The sequence below is a fragment of the Gopherus evgoodei genome, chromosome 4, assembly GCF_007399415.2.
Source record: "Gopherus evgoodei ecotype Sinaloan lineage chromosome 4, rGopEvg1_v1.p, whole genome shotgun sequence".
In the NCBI taxonomy this organism is placed as follows: domain Eukaryota; kingdom Metazoa; phylum Chordata; order Testudines; family Testudinidae; genus Gopherus; species Gopherus evgoodei.
In genome coordinates, this window is record NC_044325.1 from 141574726 (window position 1) to 141592025 (window position 17300).

The 17300-nt window shown below is 44.9% G+C and overlaps 1 protein-coding gene and 2 non-coding genes across 4 annotated transcripts in view; 2 read left to right on the forward strand and 1 right to left on the reverse strand.

Annotated features, from left to right (window-relative positions):
• Positions 1 to 4790: 4790 nt before the first annotated feature.
• On the forward strand, positions 4791 to 4863 carry TRNAK-UUU. The gene has a single exon. It is a non-coding gene; the product is annotated as a tRNA-Lys (tRNA).
• Positions 4864 to 5145: 282 nt separating this feature from the next.
• On the reverse strand, positions 5146 to 5218 carry TRNAK-UUU. The gene has a single exon. It is a non-coding gene; the product is annotated as a tRNA-Lys (tRNA).
• Positions 5219 to 5317: 99 nt separating this feature from the next.
• The window catches only part of MDM4 (MDM4 regulator of p53), a 37339-nt gene continuing 25356 nt past the window's right edge, over positions 5318 to 17300 (forward strand). Inside the window, exons 1-2 of one of the 2 annotated variants that reach the window (XM_030561524.1) lie at positions 5318 to 5539; positions 13962 to 14055. In XM_030561524.1, coding sequence (XP_030417384.1) covers positions 13981 to 14055 — 75 coding nt within the window. In that variant the 5' untranslated portion in view covers positions 5318 to 5539; positions 13962 to 13980. Of the gene's footprint in view, positions 5540 to 6249; positions 6425 to 13961; positions 14056 to 17300 lie in introns of those variants that run through there. The other variant, XM_030561525.1, reaches the window with a different exon arrangement.

Consider the following 17300-nt stretch of genomic DNA (forward strand, 5'->3'; position numbering starts at 1 on the left):
GTCTTTTTAAGCACTTGGTCAAACACCATGTTAAACCTACAGCATTCTGGGGATTAACAATAATTACGGATTCTTAACATAACAAAGAATCTTTCATGAACAAACAAGCCATACAGCAGAGTTTTTCCTCACAAAGGCAATTTATAGACAGTTCTAAAAAGTGTGGGAGAAAACCAAATCGTAGAAGCCCACAGTGAATGTCATAATTTTACACCCAGGACCTTGCACCCAACATTCAGGTTTGCACATCAAGTCTTTGCCTTAGTGACTTTTTAAATAAAAGGTGTTTACTTCCATTGCAGCTAATAATCCAAAAAATGTGCTGGTAAAATCTGCCCCCCAATGGAGAAAGATAACCATTGCACTGGAGGAAAGAAATGCAAATGTTGGAAGAGTAGCACTTACTCTGTGGCTTAGTCTACACTATGCATTTAAACCGATTTTAGTAGCGTTAAACCGATTTAACCCTGCACCCGTCCACACAACGAGGCCCTTTATATCGATATAAAGGGCTCTTAAAACCAGTTTCTGTACTCCTCCCCGACGAGAGGAATAGAGCTGAAATCGGTATTGCCATGTCGGATTAGGTTTAGTGTGGCCGCAAATCGACAGTATTGTCCTCTGGGCGGTATCCCACAGTGCACCACTGTGACCGCTCTGGAAAGCAATCTGAACTTGGATGCACTGGCCAGGTAGACAGGAAAAGCCCCACGAACTTTTGAATTGCATTTCCTGTTTGCCCAGTGTGGAGCTCTGATCAGCGCGGGTGGCCATGCAGTCCCAAATCCAAAAAGAGCTCCAGCATGGACCGTATGGGAGATACTGGATCTGATCGCTGTATGGGGAGACAAATCTGTTCTATCACAGCTCCGTTACAGAAGACGAAATGCCAAAGCATTTGAAAAAAATCTCCAGGCTATGATACAGAGTCTGCAGCACAGTGCTGCATGACAAGCGTAACGGAAAGCCAAAGAATCAAATGGACGCTCATGGAGGAAGGGAGGGGGGACTGAGGACTCCAGCTATCTCACAGTCCTTGCAGTTTCTGAAAAGTATTTGCATTCTTGGCTGAGCTCCCAATGCCTGTAGGGTCAAACACGTTGTCCGGGGTGGTTCAGGGTATATCTCGTCAATTTACTCCCCGCCCCCCCCCCCGGTGAAAGAAAAGGGGAAAAAATCATTTGTTGACTTTTTTCAACGTCACTCTATATCTACTGTATGCTGCTGGTAGACGGGGTGCTGTGGCACTGAACAGCAGCATCCTCTCCCCTCCCCTCCCCTTCCTAGTGGTAGACGGTACAGTACAAAATGACTGATAGCCGTTCTCCCAGTTATTCCCCGCAGATAGTACAGAATGGCTGGTAACCATCCTCATCATAGCAACTGGGGGCTGAGCTCCATCAGCCCCTCCCCCCCTTTTCATGTCTAAAGAAAAGATTCTGTACTGCCTGGACTATCATAGCAGCAGGATGCTGGGCTCCTCTCTCCCCCACCGTTTAATGTCCTGCCTGGACTATCATAGCAGCTGGAGGCTGCCTCCCCCTCATTTTATCTCACTAAAAAGTCAGTGTTTCTTATTCCTGCACTCTTTATTACTTCATCACCCAAATAGGGAGACCTTGCAACGGTAGCCAAAGAGGGTTTGGGGAGGAGGCAAGCAATGGGTGGGGTTGTTGCAGGGGCACCTTCTAGAATGGCATGCAGCTCATCATTTCTGTGGGATCTGACACGGAGCGGCTGTGCTTTCTGGTACACTGGTTCTCTAGTACACTTGCCCCATATTCTAGGCAGGACTGACTCTATTTTTATATACAACATAAAGGAGGGAATGACCCGGGGGTTCATTCCCATTTTTGTCTTTGCACCCCCAGCCGACCTCAGTGAAGGTCAACCAGGAGCACCCATGACAGCAGCAGATGGTACAGAATGACTGATAACCGTCATCTCATCGCCAGTTTGCAATGGCACAGCAGACAATACAGAACAACTGGTAACCGTCTCTGCTACCTTGCAAAGGCAAATGAATGCTGCTGTGTAGCACTGCAGTACCACCTCTGTCAGCAGCATCCAGTACACATACGGTGACAGTGACAAAAGGCAAAACAGGCTCCATGGTTGCCATGCTTTGTTGTCTGCCAGGGCAATCCAGGGAAAAAGGGCGAGAAATGATAGTCTGCTGTTGCTTTCACGGAGGAAGGAATGAGTAACGACATTTACCCAGAATCACCCATGACACTGTTTTTGCACCATCATGCATTGGGATCTCAACCCAGAATTCCAATGGGCGGGGGAGACTGCGGAAACTATGAGATAGCTACAAGATAGCTACCCACAGTGCAACTCTCCAGAAATAGACGCTAGCCTAGGTTAATGGACACACACCGCTGAATTAATATGCTTACTGTGGCTGCATGCACTCGACTTTATACAATCTGTTTTACAAAACCAGTTTATGTAAAATCAGAATAATCCTGTAGTGTAGACGTACCCTGTGCCTCACTTTAGCCCTCCCACTACACTGCACTGAAGCTGATTAATTATAGCATGGTACAGTTAAGCTCACTAGGTCAATATTGTCACTGCTGAGGCCAGAGATGCTGGAGACACCAGAACCATTAGAAATGGTCTAGTTACCCATCCCTTCCCCAGGGTCAGATGGTTTCCTGCAGCTTATTTCCTAGCATTCATCCAGAATATTTTGAAATATGCCAAATGATGTGGCTTCTACCCCTACCCTTGGGGAAATGATGTCTCTGGGTAATAGATCTCCTCTTTCACATAGTCAGTCTAATTTTTCCTTTGCTTGATTCCATTCCTTCTGCCAGGCTTCTTGTGATAGCCCTATTTGGCCTGGAAGAGGCCAGCCCAAAACAAGGGTAATTATTCTAGCTAATACTCCTGTCATCAACATACCATGTCCCCTTTTATTAATTTCCTGACGCACAGCTCACCTCCCACCCAAGTCCTGGATTCCTGACCTGATCCCAGGAGCTTTGGAGAGGAAAGGTGTTATATAAATATAAAGCATCAGTGTAACCCCAATGATACTAAATGTCCATGACTCACTTGATTGGATTCCAGGCAAAGGCACCTGTCAAAGTTAGACTCAGGACTCACAGTTTGTCAGACCACTCTGTTTTATTAGCAAAGCACTCTGCTAATATATCCAGATAATGTGAGTGCCACGCAAGACACAAACTACCTTATTTATACAGATAAAAGGGTGCAAACCTAACAACATAACATAACAAGCAGAATCTGATAAGTTTACCTGGGCTAGACATGCATATCTTATTTCCTTACCGATCTTCTGTTAATGTCCCACCATTAGCTTAAGTGAACCCATTGTTTCATACCTCTTCCTGACAACTATATTTCAATATTCCTTATTTCTGCTTAAAGGGACATACAACGTTTCTTTAATCCATTCTGATTTTTATAATATAATTCATTCTACTTTCACACACCTCACTGTGTTCCCTTGCACCTCATAATAGTCTTGTCTCCTAATCTGAGACACTCCAAATCCAATGGCATTCAAACTGGCCCGCTCCCCCTGCATTTACTGATGCTTCATGATTTAATTCCATGAAAAATTAACTCCCCTTGCTTAGCTGCCAGGCCCCATCCTTTCTCCTTAAATAGAAAGTATTGCTGGATTAGGAGGCAGATCTCCCATTTCATCCCAGGGAACCTCTCCCAGTCTGGGGTAAAGCTAGAGGAAACTTGGCTTGCCTCTGCCCATGTTATGCTTGTTCTGTGCCTAGTTTAAAAATGTTATTCAACATTGTTCAATATTGATTTATTCGTATGTAAAGATGTGACTTAAATGTTGTGAGTCAAAGGATTCATCAGCATCTGTTCAACGCACTGAAGATGGAAATCCCTATATGTTATATTTCCATTGTTTTAAACATGGGAAGATTTTAGAGGGCCAGGGGCTATAAGAGCAATTATCAAGGCTTTGTTTCGAAGATATGTATCATCATCAGCTGTATATTGATGCCTTACAATTATACAGCACTTGTCATCCCCAAGGCTCCCAGGGTCAGGCACCAAAGACTGGGGTAGGTGGGGAGCAGTGCATCAGGAAATTAACAAAAGGGGACAGGTTATACAGATGACAAGAATGGCCACCTAAAAAAGTTAAAGCAGACAAAGACGTCTGATAGAGATTAAAAACCTCACGTTTCAGGGTTTAAACTAATCTTCATAAAGGATTAGAGAGATCTTTTCCTGGGATGATCCTTCATCTGCCACTGCAGGGTTTCTTACACCTTCTTCTAGGGGAGCTGGTGCTGGCTACTGTTGAAGGCAGAAAACTGAGTTAGACAGCTCCTGAACTGAGATGGTAATTCCTATGTGCCTAGTCCCACTTATTTACAATGCAGGGCCGCCCAGAGGATTCATGAGGCCTGGGGCAAAACAATTTTGGGGGCCCCTTCCATAAAAAAAAGTTACAATACTATAGAATAATCTATTCTCATGGGGAATCCTGTGGGGCCGGGACCTAGGGCAAATCGCCCCACTTGTCCCCTCCCCGATCCCCAGCAGCCCTTTTTCAATGTGCATGAAAATGCAGGCGAGGCTAGAATTGCCATAATAATATTAATTAATAGTAAGCATCAATTTTCATAGTCCTAGCACTGTGCAAATTTAGATCCCCATTATGCCATCAGTTCCAGACAGAGCAGAATTCCTGGAAGGGCTAGTGCAAATAAAAACTAGAAAGGCAGAGCAGTGTTCGCAAAGTACTATGTATAGGGCTGTAAAATCCTTTCTCTCAGAGCGCCCGGATAGCTCAGTCGGTAGAGCATCAGACTTTTAATCTGAGGGTCCAGGGTTCAAGTCCCTGTTCGGGCGCAAAAATTTTGCATTACTGGGGGCGTTGAATACAGTGGAAGCAGCATTACAAACCAGAAACCCAACTTTTTTAAAAGCCCGAGATCTTTTTAAAGAGCGCGCACCTATGTCAAACCCTGGCACGAGCCCGGCGTTCCCCTTGCAGAGAAGCGTTGGCCAAAGTGGGAATCTAACGGGGTCAGGGGCTTTGCAGCGGCTGCTGCAGGAGAAATAAAATAGGCGAAGGCGGAGAGGAAAAAAGAGACTGAAAAATAAACAAAATGAAAAAAAAAAAGCAAGTTTCGCCCGAACAGGGACTTGAACCCTGGACCCTCAGATTAAAAGTCTGATGCTCTGCCGACTGAGCTATCCGGGCTCGCTACTGAACTTTAGCACTGGGTGAGGTAAAAGAGATAAAAAGGATGTGGGGCTGAGAAGCAAAACAGCCATTCTTTTAATTATGCACAGTCACTGATAATGAGTGGTCATGTATTATGCAAAGCGAGGGAAAGCTGCACTACGAGACAGGCTTGAGTTTGAACATCAACTGGGCAGGGGATGAGGGGCAGAACTCCCCCTAGCAAAGCCTGTGTGGGGAGGCGAGACCAGTTCCAGGAGGGTCTTCGCTGCATCCAAGAAAATGCCTTTGCAAGGCTGTTCTGTATGTTGACTGTTAGCATCTAGTGATCTCTGTATGGTAAGGAAAGATTTGTCATATTCGTAACAGATTTTAAGGTGGGGGTTTTGTGCGGAGAGAACAAGCTTGGTGTCCACAGACAGTGTGGTGGCACATTTTGGGGCATTATTTTGCACAGTGATTGTAGGGGGCAAAGATCTCTGTATATACTGGGGGTGCATTGCATTGCAGTGACTGTGGGGTCATGTCTCTGCACACACTGCGGGTGCATTGCTTTGCACAGTGGCTGGGGGGTTGGACACAGATCCCTGCACACACTGATGGTGCGGCGCATTGCATTGCACAGTGTCTGTGGTGAGCACTGCTCTCTGCACACACTGATGGTGCATTGCATTGCACAGTGTCTGTGGTGAGCACTGCTCTCTGCACACACTGATGGTGCATTGCTTTGCACGGTGGCTGTGGTGAGCACTGCTCTCTGCGCACACTGATGGTGCATTGCTTTGCACAGTGGCTGTGAGGACACAGCTCACTGCACATACTGCAGGGCGGGGTGACTGCTTAAGTTGGGCCCAGTTTTGGTTGTTGCTTTCCTTCCTCCAGCTCGGTCTCTGCCCCAGTGCCCTTGCCCCCTCACGGTCCGCCAACAGCGAGGCGGCGCTGGGACACTCCCTCTCTCCTCCTGGCATCTCTATGATAGGCGCCTAGCTGGCCAAGCTTCCCCGACGCCTCCTTTCTAGGCCTGGCCTCGGGTGTTCTCTATGGTCGCAGTCCATCCCGCAGGAGTCTCCCCACGCAGTCCCTGCGGAAGTGGCCGCGCCGCCATGTTGGCTGGGAGGGGAAGTGGAGGCCTGGCCCCCCACTAAGATGGAGGAGAGGAGCCAACTGGGGGCCTAGGGCCCCCTCAGGCCGAAGGGCGAGCTGGGGCCCATGGAGCAGCGCTAGGTGAGCCCGGGGACCTGCCTGGAGGGGCGGGGAGGCCCTGAGGCCTGGGTCCTGCTCCCAGCCTGCTGGCTTGGGGGTCAGAGGGCACAGCCTGGGGCGGTGGGGGACGTGGAGGCAGCAGGGCAGTGGGGAGGAGGGAGAGGGGAGATCTGCCTGGGGGACAGGCCCTGCTCGGGGGATAGGGGCATGCAGGGGATGCAGGTTGTGGCAAGGCCGTGGGAGTGGGAGGCGGTGTAGGGGCTGGATTACCTGTCTGGCTGTCGAGACACCTTGCAGAGGGCTCTGGCGGGACCAGAGCCTCGCACAGCTTCTGTTGCTATTGAAAAGTTTAAGTTGTGGGCTTTTGCTTTGGTGTGTTTCTGCTCAACGTTGTGTGTGTCTACGCCCATTAATGTGAGCTGTCTATGTTTGTGTGCTTAGGTGTGTGTCTACGCCCATTAATATAAAAGAAAATCTCCCTTCTGGCAGGAATCATCCTTGTTCTGATAGTGAGCACATTCACGTTTGGGCTGCCGTGGTCTTGCGCTAGGCAGCTGTGGATGGCACAGGGCTGCTGTTTGATGTTTGTTTTGCAGTGATGATAAACTCAGTGCGACTTTGTAAAAATAGAGCCCTAGCAAGGACAGCTGCAGTTGTGCCATTCAGAAATTAATGTGTGTTTCTGAACACTTGAATATTTATATGGTTAGTTTCGTTTTCCAGTGATTGGTTTTAGGGAGCTCTGACAGTTGTCTGACGATGTATGGTTTGCTGTTAGATGATGTTTGATATACCTGGTCCATCAATAAAAGGAGCACTTGGCAAGTGTTTCTGTGATTACTATTTTCTGGTTTTTTTCCTCTTTTTCCCCCTAAACTGTCACATGTCTAACAGCTACCTAGAGCATGACTTGGTACCTTTGACAGCCTTTGGAGGAACTGCTGATAGGAGCATGTTACTGCCTGATTAGGAGGGAAAATTAAGGCGGGGGCGCGCGCAGATCTGTACGTCATCGGATGCGCCGTAATTTTGACGTTGGATGCTGGCACGCCTGCCCAGAAATGAATGCTGGCAAAAGCCCATCTGTAGTTTAGGAACTAGCCATTCTGCTAAGTGCAACTTAAAAACAAGGAAGCATTTTAGGAAAGGATTAGTAAGGATTTTTTTTTAAAAAAAAGGGGACTGAAAAGCATGCAGTTTCGTAACTATCTTGTTGTAAAGCATGAGAGTCCGTTTTTAGCGTGCTTTTTTGCTTCCTGGAGCTTTGTCTATATCTTCCAAAATGATCAACAGAAAGAGTTACTGCCAACCTGGTGCCGAGTTTTTGAAAAGGTGTTATGTTCAGCCAGCTTATTTAAAAGCTGCATTGAAATGAGCTGTATTGCAAATGTCTGGTTAATTGTGACTTGAGTTGATGAAGCAGCTTCTAAATACATCTGATTGAGTTTAACGGAAGAAGAATGTGAAGTCTAGATCTTTTTTTGGAAAGGGGGTGGGGCAGATTGGTGAGGGAAGTAGGGAGTGTGCTGTTAAATGAGGATGAGATCTAGACCGATTGAGTTCCTTTTTGTATCTCTGAGGGTGAAGTGTTGTTACTATATTGTGTAGATTTTAGGCTAATTTTGTTTGTGCTAGCATTCATTAGTGTTCCACTGTTGTATTACTGGCTGTGCAGCCCTAAGGTCACTGGGTGGCAGGTCAGGACTACTTATCTCTTGAGAACCCTGTGGATTAGGGTTTAGTCCCTGATACCCACCTTGGGTCTCTAATATGCTGCCTATAGTGAGTCAAGTTCACTTGCTTATAAATAAGCATTTAAACTGCCCCCTGGGGTAACAGTTGTAGAAATGCTAATACAGAGATGGTTCAGCTGGCATTTTAGCCTCTGTAGTCTAGACCTGGTTGAAGCAGGGTTAGACAGTGGCTGTCTTGCAGTAGAGCTGCCACCGCTGAAGCTGCATGGTTGGAAGTTGAATTGGGGGAATTCTTAGCAAAAAATGTTGGTCTAGACAGCATGAGTGAGCATGTTTTGGAAGTGTGTGTGTCTGGATTTAGACTGGCAGACAGATATACAGCAGAGCCTGGTCATACTGAAAGCTGATATTAAAACACTGTTCTAGAAGTGGAACAAAGGTATCTGTTTGCTTCAGTGTATTGTAGTATGTAAGCTTCTGTTCCAATACGCCTGTACCTGCTTACAGTCAAGTTCTCCTGTGGAAGACATGACTTCCGTATAAGAGGATTCCCTTTACTATGTCACTGCAGCTGGGACATATGTGGTTCTCAGCCTCAGTTCCTTTTTCAGTGTCTATTAAATGACTAGTAGAATGCATCTGGCACAGCACTGGTTGCATCACTTACAAAGCTATAACTGATAAGGTATGTGACACACATGTGATCACTTTAATATGCACACCTGATAAAGGAAGGACCTATTTTTAAAATCTGGATTTTCTACTCCTTATTTTCACTTTCTGTTTGGAAATCTCAGTGATGATTGAAACATTTTATATAAGAGATACTATGCAAATCTGATCTCCAAATGCTTTAGAGTTATACCATTATGGACACAATTTCTCTCCTTTTGCTATTAAGAGCCATAGGGCAAGGAAGAAGTGATTTTGGGGACATGTTCCTTTGAGCATCTTTTGAAAGATACTAGAAAAATAATCCCAGAGCAAATAGAAATATTAATGCCAGCCGTAAAAAACAACTACTATTTTATAGCTGCAAAAACCCTCAGCTAAAACATGACTTGTAAAAGTGAAAGAAATGGGGATAATCTTAGCATGTCTTGTTTTCCATTCCCAAAAATAGAGGCTGCATGATGTAGTGTTTAAAGCACGGGACTGTAAGTCAGAGAGACCACTAGTCGGTTCCTCCTTGCTCTGCCACTAACTATGTGACCTCTGTCAAGTCAAGTCACTGGGTCAACATCAATTTCAAAAATCACTCTTCACTTGGATGAGAGTGTGGAGGGAAACTATCTACTGTTGTTGTAAGTATGGCTGTTGTGTGGTCTAGTGCAGTGTTTCTCAACTTTTTGATACCAGGGACTGGCTTGCTGCCTTCCTGAACTGTGTCCGGGAGATCTCAAGGGCTGGCGCTAGTCCATGGACCAGTTGTTGAGAAATTCTGTTCAGTGTACAGGGCACTGAATACGGAGTCAAGACACCTGGGTTCTACTCCCAGCTTGGCTACTTACCTGCCATGTGCTGACAGTGGGCAAGTCACTTCCCCTCTGTGTCTCTTTCCTCCCAACCTTGTCTCTTTGTCTATTTAGACTGAAAATAATTCAGAGCAGGAACTATCTCTGTTTTTTTGTCTGTACACCTGGCACAATGGGGTTCTGATCTCAGTTGGGGCTTTTAGAAGCTACTATAAATACGAATAATAACTTTAAAACCATGATCTTGCAACTGCTTCCTGCGAATGAACCTCTTGCCTATGCAAAAGTTCCACTGATTTCCTATATATGTACTTTATATATATGAAGTTGGGTGTCAAAGGTTATTTTACAGACTGTATGTTAATCAGGGTGTTCTAGGGACGATAGGGACAAGCAAAAATAAAATCTAGATGAGAAACTCATCACCAATTCATATTAAACTATAGTAATAAATGTGATCAATTTCTTCAGCCTTTGGTTTAGGACAGAGAAAAAAGCAGCTCTTTGCTGATACTGCTTGCATAAATTAAGTTCCTACAGGTCCCTGCTTGTCTTGTAGAAGGAGGTTTTACCAGAATAAAGTGGTGGCTGCGTTATACAATCAAAGATTACGGTACCATGGGTTTTTTTTTTTTTGGTTTTTGGTCCCTTTGACTGTCTGAATCCAAATCAGTTTACTAGGATTTCTGTTGTTCATCTAGTAGTGTAGAGATTCAAAGGACTTATAGAATAAAGTAATCACTCACAGCCCTGCCCTTTCAAAGGGGAAAAAAAGCCCATTAGGATAAGATTACTGCAACCATGTTTGTCTACGGTAGGTTTCTAGATGTATCACCGATGACAAATACTGTGTCATTGGTCGTTGATTTAGGAAATTTTACAGAGCCATTTACCAGTGCTTAGGGTTTTTTTTTTTTAAATAACTTGAAAATAAATTTAGATTTCCCTCTCCCTCCCCCTCAAAAAATGGTTTTGCAATAAAAGAACATTGCATCTTTTTTTGCAAATCTTTATTATTAATTATCAGAGGCGTAGCCGTGTTAGTCTGTATCCACAGAAACGACGAGGAGTCCGGTGACACCGTAAAGATTAACAGATTTATTTATGCCCAAATAAATCTGTTAGTCTTTAAAGTGCCACCAGACTCCTCATTGTTTTAATTATTAATTGTTGTCTATCAAATATTATCTTTTTGGTTCTTTATTGGCAGTCCTTCACATGTCTTGATAAACTCAAAATTCCTACCATGTGGCAGATATATCATGACTTTAAAAAAGACTTCTTCAAACAAAGCCCTGACCCCTTAAAGTAGATTTTTTTTTTAATGGCAGATCTGAATTTACCTTACAGTACTACCAAAAAAAAATTAAATAATTTTTAAATGCAGCGTCGCTGCCTGTGTTACAGTAGGTAATATATTACAAAAAACTCTTGTGCAATAAAATCTGTCTCTTCATGGTTCCTGAAGGAATTTCAAAGCAAAGAATGAAAAGCATGCAACTCTGAATGAGAGTAGAACAGCAAAGATTAACTAATCTAAAGGCACATAGGTTATACAGAATGAAAGCTCACTTTATATTGTTGCATAACTTTATGACAGTGCTGTATCACTTGAAGCCCTTGAGGCTACATTGGGGCAGGGTAGAGTAGAAAAGCTTACCCTCTCCCCTACAAATGCCTTAACCTGGTACCATTTTCTGCAGTCATCTCGTGAAGATGTGTGTACCAGAGCAGCTAAAGCAGGGTTTTTAGTGTGCAGCAAGAGTTCCATCTGCACTGCTAAAATCTATTAGAGCCCTGCTTTGCATCTGCATCTGATCCTCAATTTGCAAAAATGATCCCCTGATATTCGCACAGTTGCAGGGCTTTAGATATAAAATTTGAATCCGCATCCATCTGTGATCCGCAAAAATGGTCTGCGGATATTCGCATCCGTGGATTTGCAGGACACTATCTATAATGTTGGTAGGATGGAATGACAACTGTTAGGTTTTGTGGACTGCACAGGTTTTTAATGGTATTCCTGAGTTGTATTCATCAGAATATTATGAGGTGGCAAGACATTACATTTTGAGAGTTTAATTACCTTTGGACTTGCAGATAGATGCCTTTCAGCTATGGTACTCAGAAGCTGGAAATAAACATTTAAGCACTGCGACCCTCCTTCTTTCAGTGACCTCACATTGTCTACATCAGGGTTTAGGTCAGCTTAACTAAACTACACTTGCTCAGGGTTGTGGATTTTTCACACCACTGAGCTGGGTCAAGTTAACTTTTTAGCGTAGACCAGGCCTAAGGTTATGAGTCTCCACTGCAGAGTTAGGCCGCGTCTGTATGTACGGTCTTGTGAAGATGCTCTATGCCCGTTGATGTAAAAAAAACACCTCTGCAAGCAGCATAAGCTGTGTCAGTGGGAGAAGCATTGAGTATGGACTGAGACTCAGGAGACCAGCTTTGTCAGTGACCTTGGACAATTGCTCCTTGCTTGTGTCTCCTTGTGTAAAGGATAATAATCCTAACTATGACTAAACAGATGGGCTGTCAGAGTCTAAATTCATAGCTCCATACATGTCTGAAGGCACCAAAAAGGGAACTGTTGCTTTGGTCAAAGTCTTCCCATCCCAGGGTATGTCTACATCTACAATTTTGCAGCGCTGGTTGTTACAGCTGTATTAGTACAGCTGTATAGGGCCAGCGCTGCAGAGTGGCCACACTTACAGCAACCAGCGCTGCAAGTGGTGTTAGATGTGGCCACACTGCAGCGCTGTTGGGCGGCTTCAAGGAGGGTTCGGGGAACGCGAGAGCAAACCGGGGAAGGAGACCAGCTTCGCCGCGGTTTGCTCTCGCGTTCCCCGAACCCCCCTGCAAACCGCAGGGAAGGAGACCTGCTTGCTCGGGGGTTCGGGGAACGCGAGAGCAAACCGCAGGGAAGGAGACCTGCTTGCACGGGGGTTCGGGGAACGCGAGAGCAAACCGCAGGGAAGGAGACCAGCTTCGCCGCGGTTTGCTCCCGCGTTCCCCGAACCCCCCTGCAAACCGCAGGGAAGGAGACCTACTTGCACGGGGGTTCGGGGAACGCGAGAGCAAACCGGGGAAGGAGACCAGCTTCGCCGCGGTTTGCTCTCACGTTCCCCGAACCCCCCTGCAAACCGCAGGGAAGGAGACCTGCTTGCTCGGGGATTCGGGGAACGCGAGAGCAAACCGCAGGGAAGGAGACCTGCTTGCTCGGGGATTCGGGGAACGCGAGAGCAAACCGCAGGGAAGGAGACCTGCTTGCACGGGGGTTCGGGGAACGCGAGAGCAAACCGGGGAAGGAGACCTGCTTGATTACCAGAGGCTTCCTCAGGTATGCTGGGATACCTGCTTATTCCACGGAGGTCAAGAAAAGCGCTGGTAAGTGTCTACACTTGATTACCAGCGCTGGATCACCAGCGCTGGATCCTCTACACCCGAGACAAAACGGGAGTACGGCCAGCGCTGCAAACAGGGAGTTGCAGCGCTGGTGATGCCCTGCAGATGTGTACACCTCCTAAGTTGCAGCGCTGTAACCCCCTCACCAGCGCTGCAACTTTGTGATGTAGACAAGCCCCCAGGTTGCTTTAGCATCTGCGTATAGAACTTGTTTAGAACTTGAATGTCGTTTGGTGTGAGGGGGATGGGGGCTCCAATGCTATTTGAGACTCTTTGTTAAGTTGATCCCATCAATTTGAAGGGTGGGAGTTTAATCACTAGCATTTAGTTCTTCCACCCACTGTGTACCTTCCTTTGCTGACTCACGAAGCTGCAATTGTCTGTAAGGCTTTCCAGTGGGGTAAAACTTGACTTAGCTGTTACTGTCCACTGAGTCATTAAGAACTTGCCTCAACATGTCACAGAAGACTTTGTGTCTTTGAACAGGCAGGTCACAACAGAAAGAAGAACTGTCTGGGATTTGCAGATGAGCGTGGGAATTCTTTATTCTAGCATTCGTTTCCCAGTGAGCAAGATTTTTCTAGAGCATAGTAAAGGTGGGTGGAGAGCGGGGGGAGAGTGTCACCAGTGCAAATCAACCTGAGATGGTTAGTGAACAAAAATTGTAAATTTCATAAAAGCAAATTGAAGACATGCTTCTTGGGTGCTGAAGGATTTCTGCCCCAGCTTCTCTTACAAGGCTACCTGTCCAGGTAACTGAGCAGCTAGGTTTAATTTACCGAGGAGAGAATTGGTTTTGGATTGCTCAGGTTATTGGCAAACTATAAAACAATTGCATGGACTGATACAGTGATGTTAGATTTTAGAATGTACGTGCAGGGAAGATTGATTTCTTAAAGCTTCTAAGAACAGAAGTGGTTAAACTCAGGACCTGCTGGTTCTGACTTGCTACTAAACAAAACTTTGTTGTTGTTTCAGTTTATACTTCACTGCCAAAATGACATCTTCGACCTCTGAACAGCATCCAGCATCTGAGAATGCCTGCAGAATCGCACTTGGACAAGCTAACCAGGTAACCTCCCCTTCCCATTCTACCCCCCAGATACACACCCTCTTGGCTTTCCTCTCTCCTTATTAAAAAATAAGGCCAATGAAGCCCAACTAGCTTTGACTTCATGGTGTGTGGCCTTTCGTACAGGGTGGAATGAAGAGTCTTCCATCAAGTGAGTGGTTTGTGAACATTAACTAGCAGTGCCACTGGTATGGACGATAGATGGGTAATATTGGACTGGCATTTAAAATAATGGAGAAAAAAGTGAGGTGGCTTAAACTGGCTGCAGAGGAAAGTGCATAATGTGTGTATTTCCAGCTTCATACCTCTTTTAGGCTATGTACATTAGCAAGCTTACAGCGGCACAACTGTACCGATGCAGCTACACTGCTGTAAGATCTCGTGTGTTAGTTGCTCAATGTCCATGGGAGAGAGATCTCCATCAACATAATTAATCCACCCTCAATGAGTGGCAGTAGCTCTCCTGTCAACATAGCACTGTGTGCACTAGCGTTTATGCCAGCATAATGTCCCTAGCCTCTGTTTGCCAGAAACTAGGAATGAGCGAGAGGGAATGGATCACTTGATGGTTACCTGTTCTGTTCGTTCCCTCTGGGACACCTAGCACTGGCCACTGTCGGAAGACAGGATACTAGGCTAGATGGAGCTTTGGTCTGACCCAGTAGGGCCATTCTTATGTTCTTATAATTTATGTTGCTCAGGGGAGTGGGCTATTTGTACCCCTGAGCGACATAAGTTTTGCTGACATAAGTGGTAGTATAGACATAGCCTTACATAGGACCACACAGAGTTCCTTTTTAAAAACTCTGGACTACATGGAACTGTTAAATTATGCAGTTCCTCGGAATATGAAAAGACACTCATCTGTGTGACCTAGTTTATACAGCCAATAACATCTCTCTCTCGGAGCTACCTTGAACACTGAACACATGCTGGTCCCCATACCAATCTATTCCCAGGGCATTGGTGGAATGAGTGCCAATATGTCATAGCCTCACTGCTTTAGGAAAGCTATCCAAAGCCAGAGTGGCAATTCTTCAGCGTAGAGTGTGGGAATCTGGAAAACTGGCACTGCGTCAACATGTTGGCTGCCAGTCAAAGAGAAAAATCTGCAGTGTGAGCTATGGCTAGAAAAATGCAGTCTACAAACTCTAAAGAGTGGGTTCTCCAAGACAAGAATGGGGCTGTATCTTTGAAGACTGTTTCATTGGTAAGAGCATGTGTCTGTCTGGGGGCGGGGAGTGTAAATTAGCCTCTGAAGGGACTCGAACTCCCCTATATACTTAATTTATAAAATCCCTCTGAGTCCCATGCAGAATTGATTAACATGCTTTTTTATTCAGCTCTTTCTATTGAAAAAATTATAAATAAATAAGCAGACTTTGATGGTAGTACAGAAATATTGGCTGCCTACACCCGTTATCTTGGGAAATATGGAATGAACTAACATTCTCGTCTCCAGTTTGGCTTCATTGTGGTAGCTAAGGTGTTATTTTAAATATTCAAATTAATTCAAGCAATTTTTTTTTAAACACAGAAAAGGGAGGGTGAGGAGGTAGTTATTTAAAATGAAGAAAAATCCACGACAGTGGTTCTTAGCTTGGAGAAGTAAAACTGTCTTGTACTTGCATTAATTTCGCTTATAAGAACATAGTATTAGTACTGGCATAAGCTTTTACTTTCATTGAGCTTAATTCGTTATGTCCTAACAAAATGGCTGGTGTTGGAAAGAAGAATTGTGGCTGGAGGTTGGACATTCCTTGCTCTGTTTGAATTGATCTTAAAAGGTGAAAGGTTTTTTTTAAGAGTGAATCTAGCAATGATGATGTGAGAGTAGATAGCTCAGATTAGTTTAAGGCGAAGATAAACACATTCTTAGAAATTAAGAATAGTGTGCACAGTGGGATGAATTCCTGTCTGAGTATTGTCTGGCAGCTGAGTTCTTGACCAATTAGTTGGTGACAAATAGTAACAACACTCCTCATACCTCAGGCAGGAGCTTGATGGTTCCAACTCTACCTGGAGGCTAGGGTGTAGTGGGCTTGGGAATTCTGAGTTGCCCTCCTTTCAGGAAGTGAGGGCTTTTTGCAATTGCATTTATATGGGGAGAGATTTTAGCTATCTAGACATAGCTGAGCCCACCTTTGCTGGATAGAAGATATAATGGGCCAGTTACAGCAGGAAAGAGGTTCAGAGGCGTGCTTCAATAGAACAAGCCTTTCGTAAATGTTTGGAGAACAGTAGAGTGTTGTGTACAAAAACCCTTCCCACAACACGGCCAGTAGAAGCATCTTGCTGCTTGTATTCTAACTAGTGTATGATCTCTTGCCCATTCTTAATGTGGAATAGAGCATGTGTGTGCAATGAGAGCTCATACCTACCCCACTACTTCAGTATGCTTGTGGAATAGCAAGATGCCACTAGCCTAATGAAAGGGCTGGACTGGATCATTGGTTCTCTTAATCAATAAATCCTGTTTTCTTTCAAAAATAATGTTAGTCTGACAGAATCATTGCTTCCAGCTGATTTATTTGAGCAGAAATAATTAGGCCAGGCTACAAAGAGCTGTTTCCTGCCACTGGTTTTCAGAACTTTTGTTCTTCCAGCCTTATGAAGCCATTTCACAAGTGACAGGTGAAATTGGCCACAGTCTTCTAAAAGACTCCACTTCTAGTTGCTGTAGCATTATTATAGCCCTGTTTGGGTTTTGTTAACACTGAAATGAGAAGGGGACAGGGAGAAGGCTCTGACAGACAGAGCTAAAATTATGAAAGCTGCAGTTTACATGCTGAGGGCCAGGTTCTGAGTGCAAATACGTCGCCACTGTCTCCCCGAACACACACACACGGCTTTTTATTTTGAGATGCTGCAATATGTAGTGCTCCAACATCAGGATTTGGTCCTAAAGTTAATCAACGTATGTTCAGAAAAATGCCACTGCTTTTGCATATAACCCTCCCAAAACACGCCACATTTTAAATCCATCCCCTCTGGCCTGCTGGTATTAAGTACTGAAGGTTGCAATGGGAGAAAGGTTTAATGTAGCAATGTTGGTTATATTTATAAAACACCATAGCATTCAGCTACTAATTTGTGCAATCAGGTTGGGGCACCTTGGTGGTTTTGTGGAGAACGATGATGGTTTATGCCATGGCATCTCTCCCTAGGATGTTACTGTTTCATGATGTGTGCGGATGGACTCGAGTAGGGCAGCTGGGGACTGATAACTATTTAAACTTGCCACT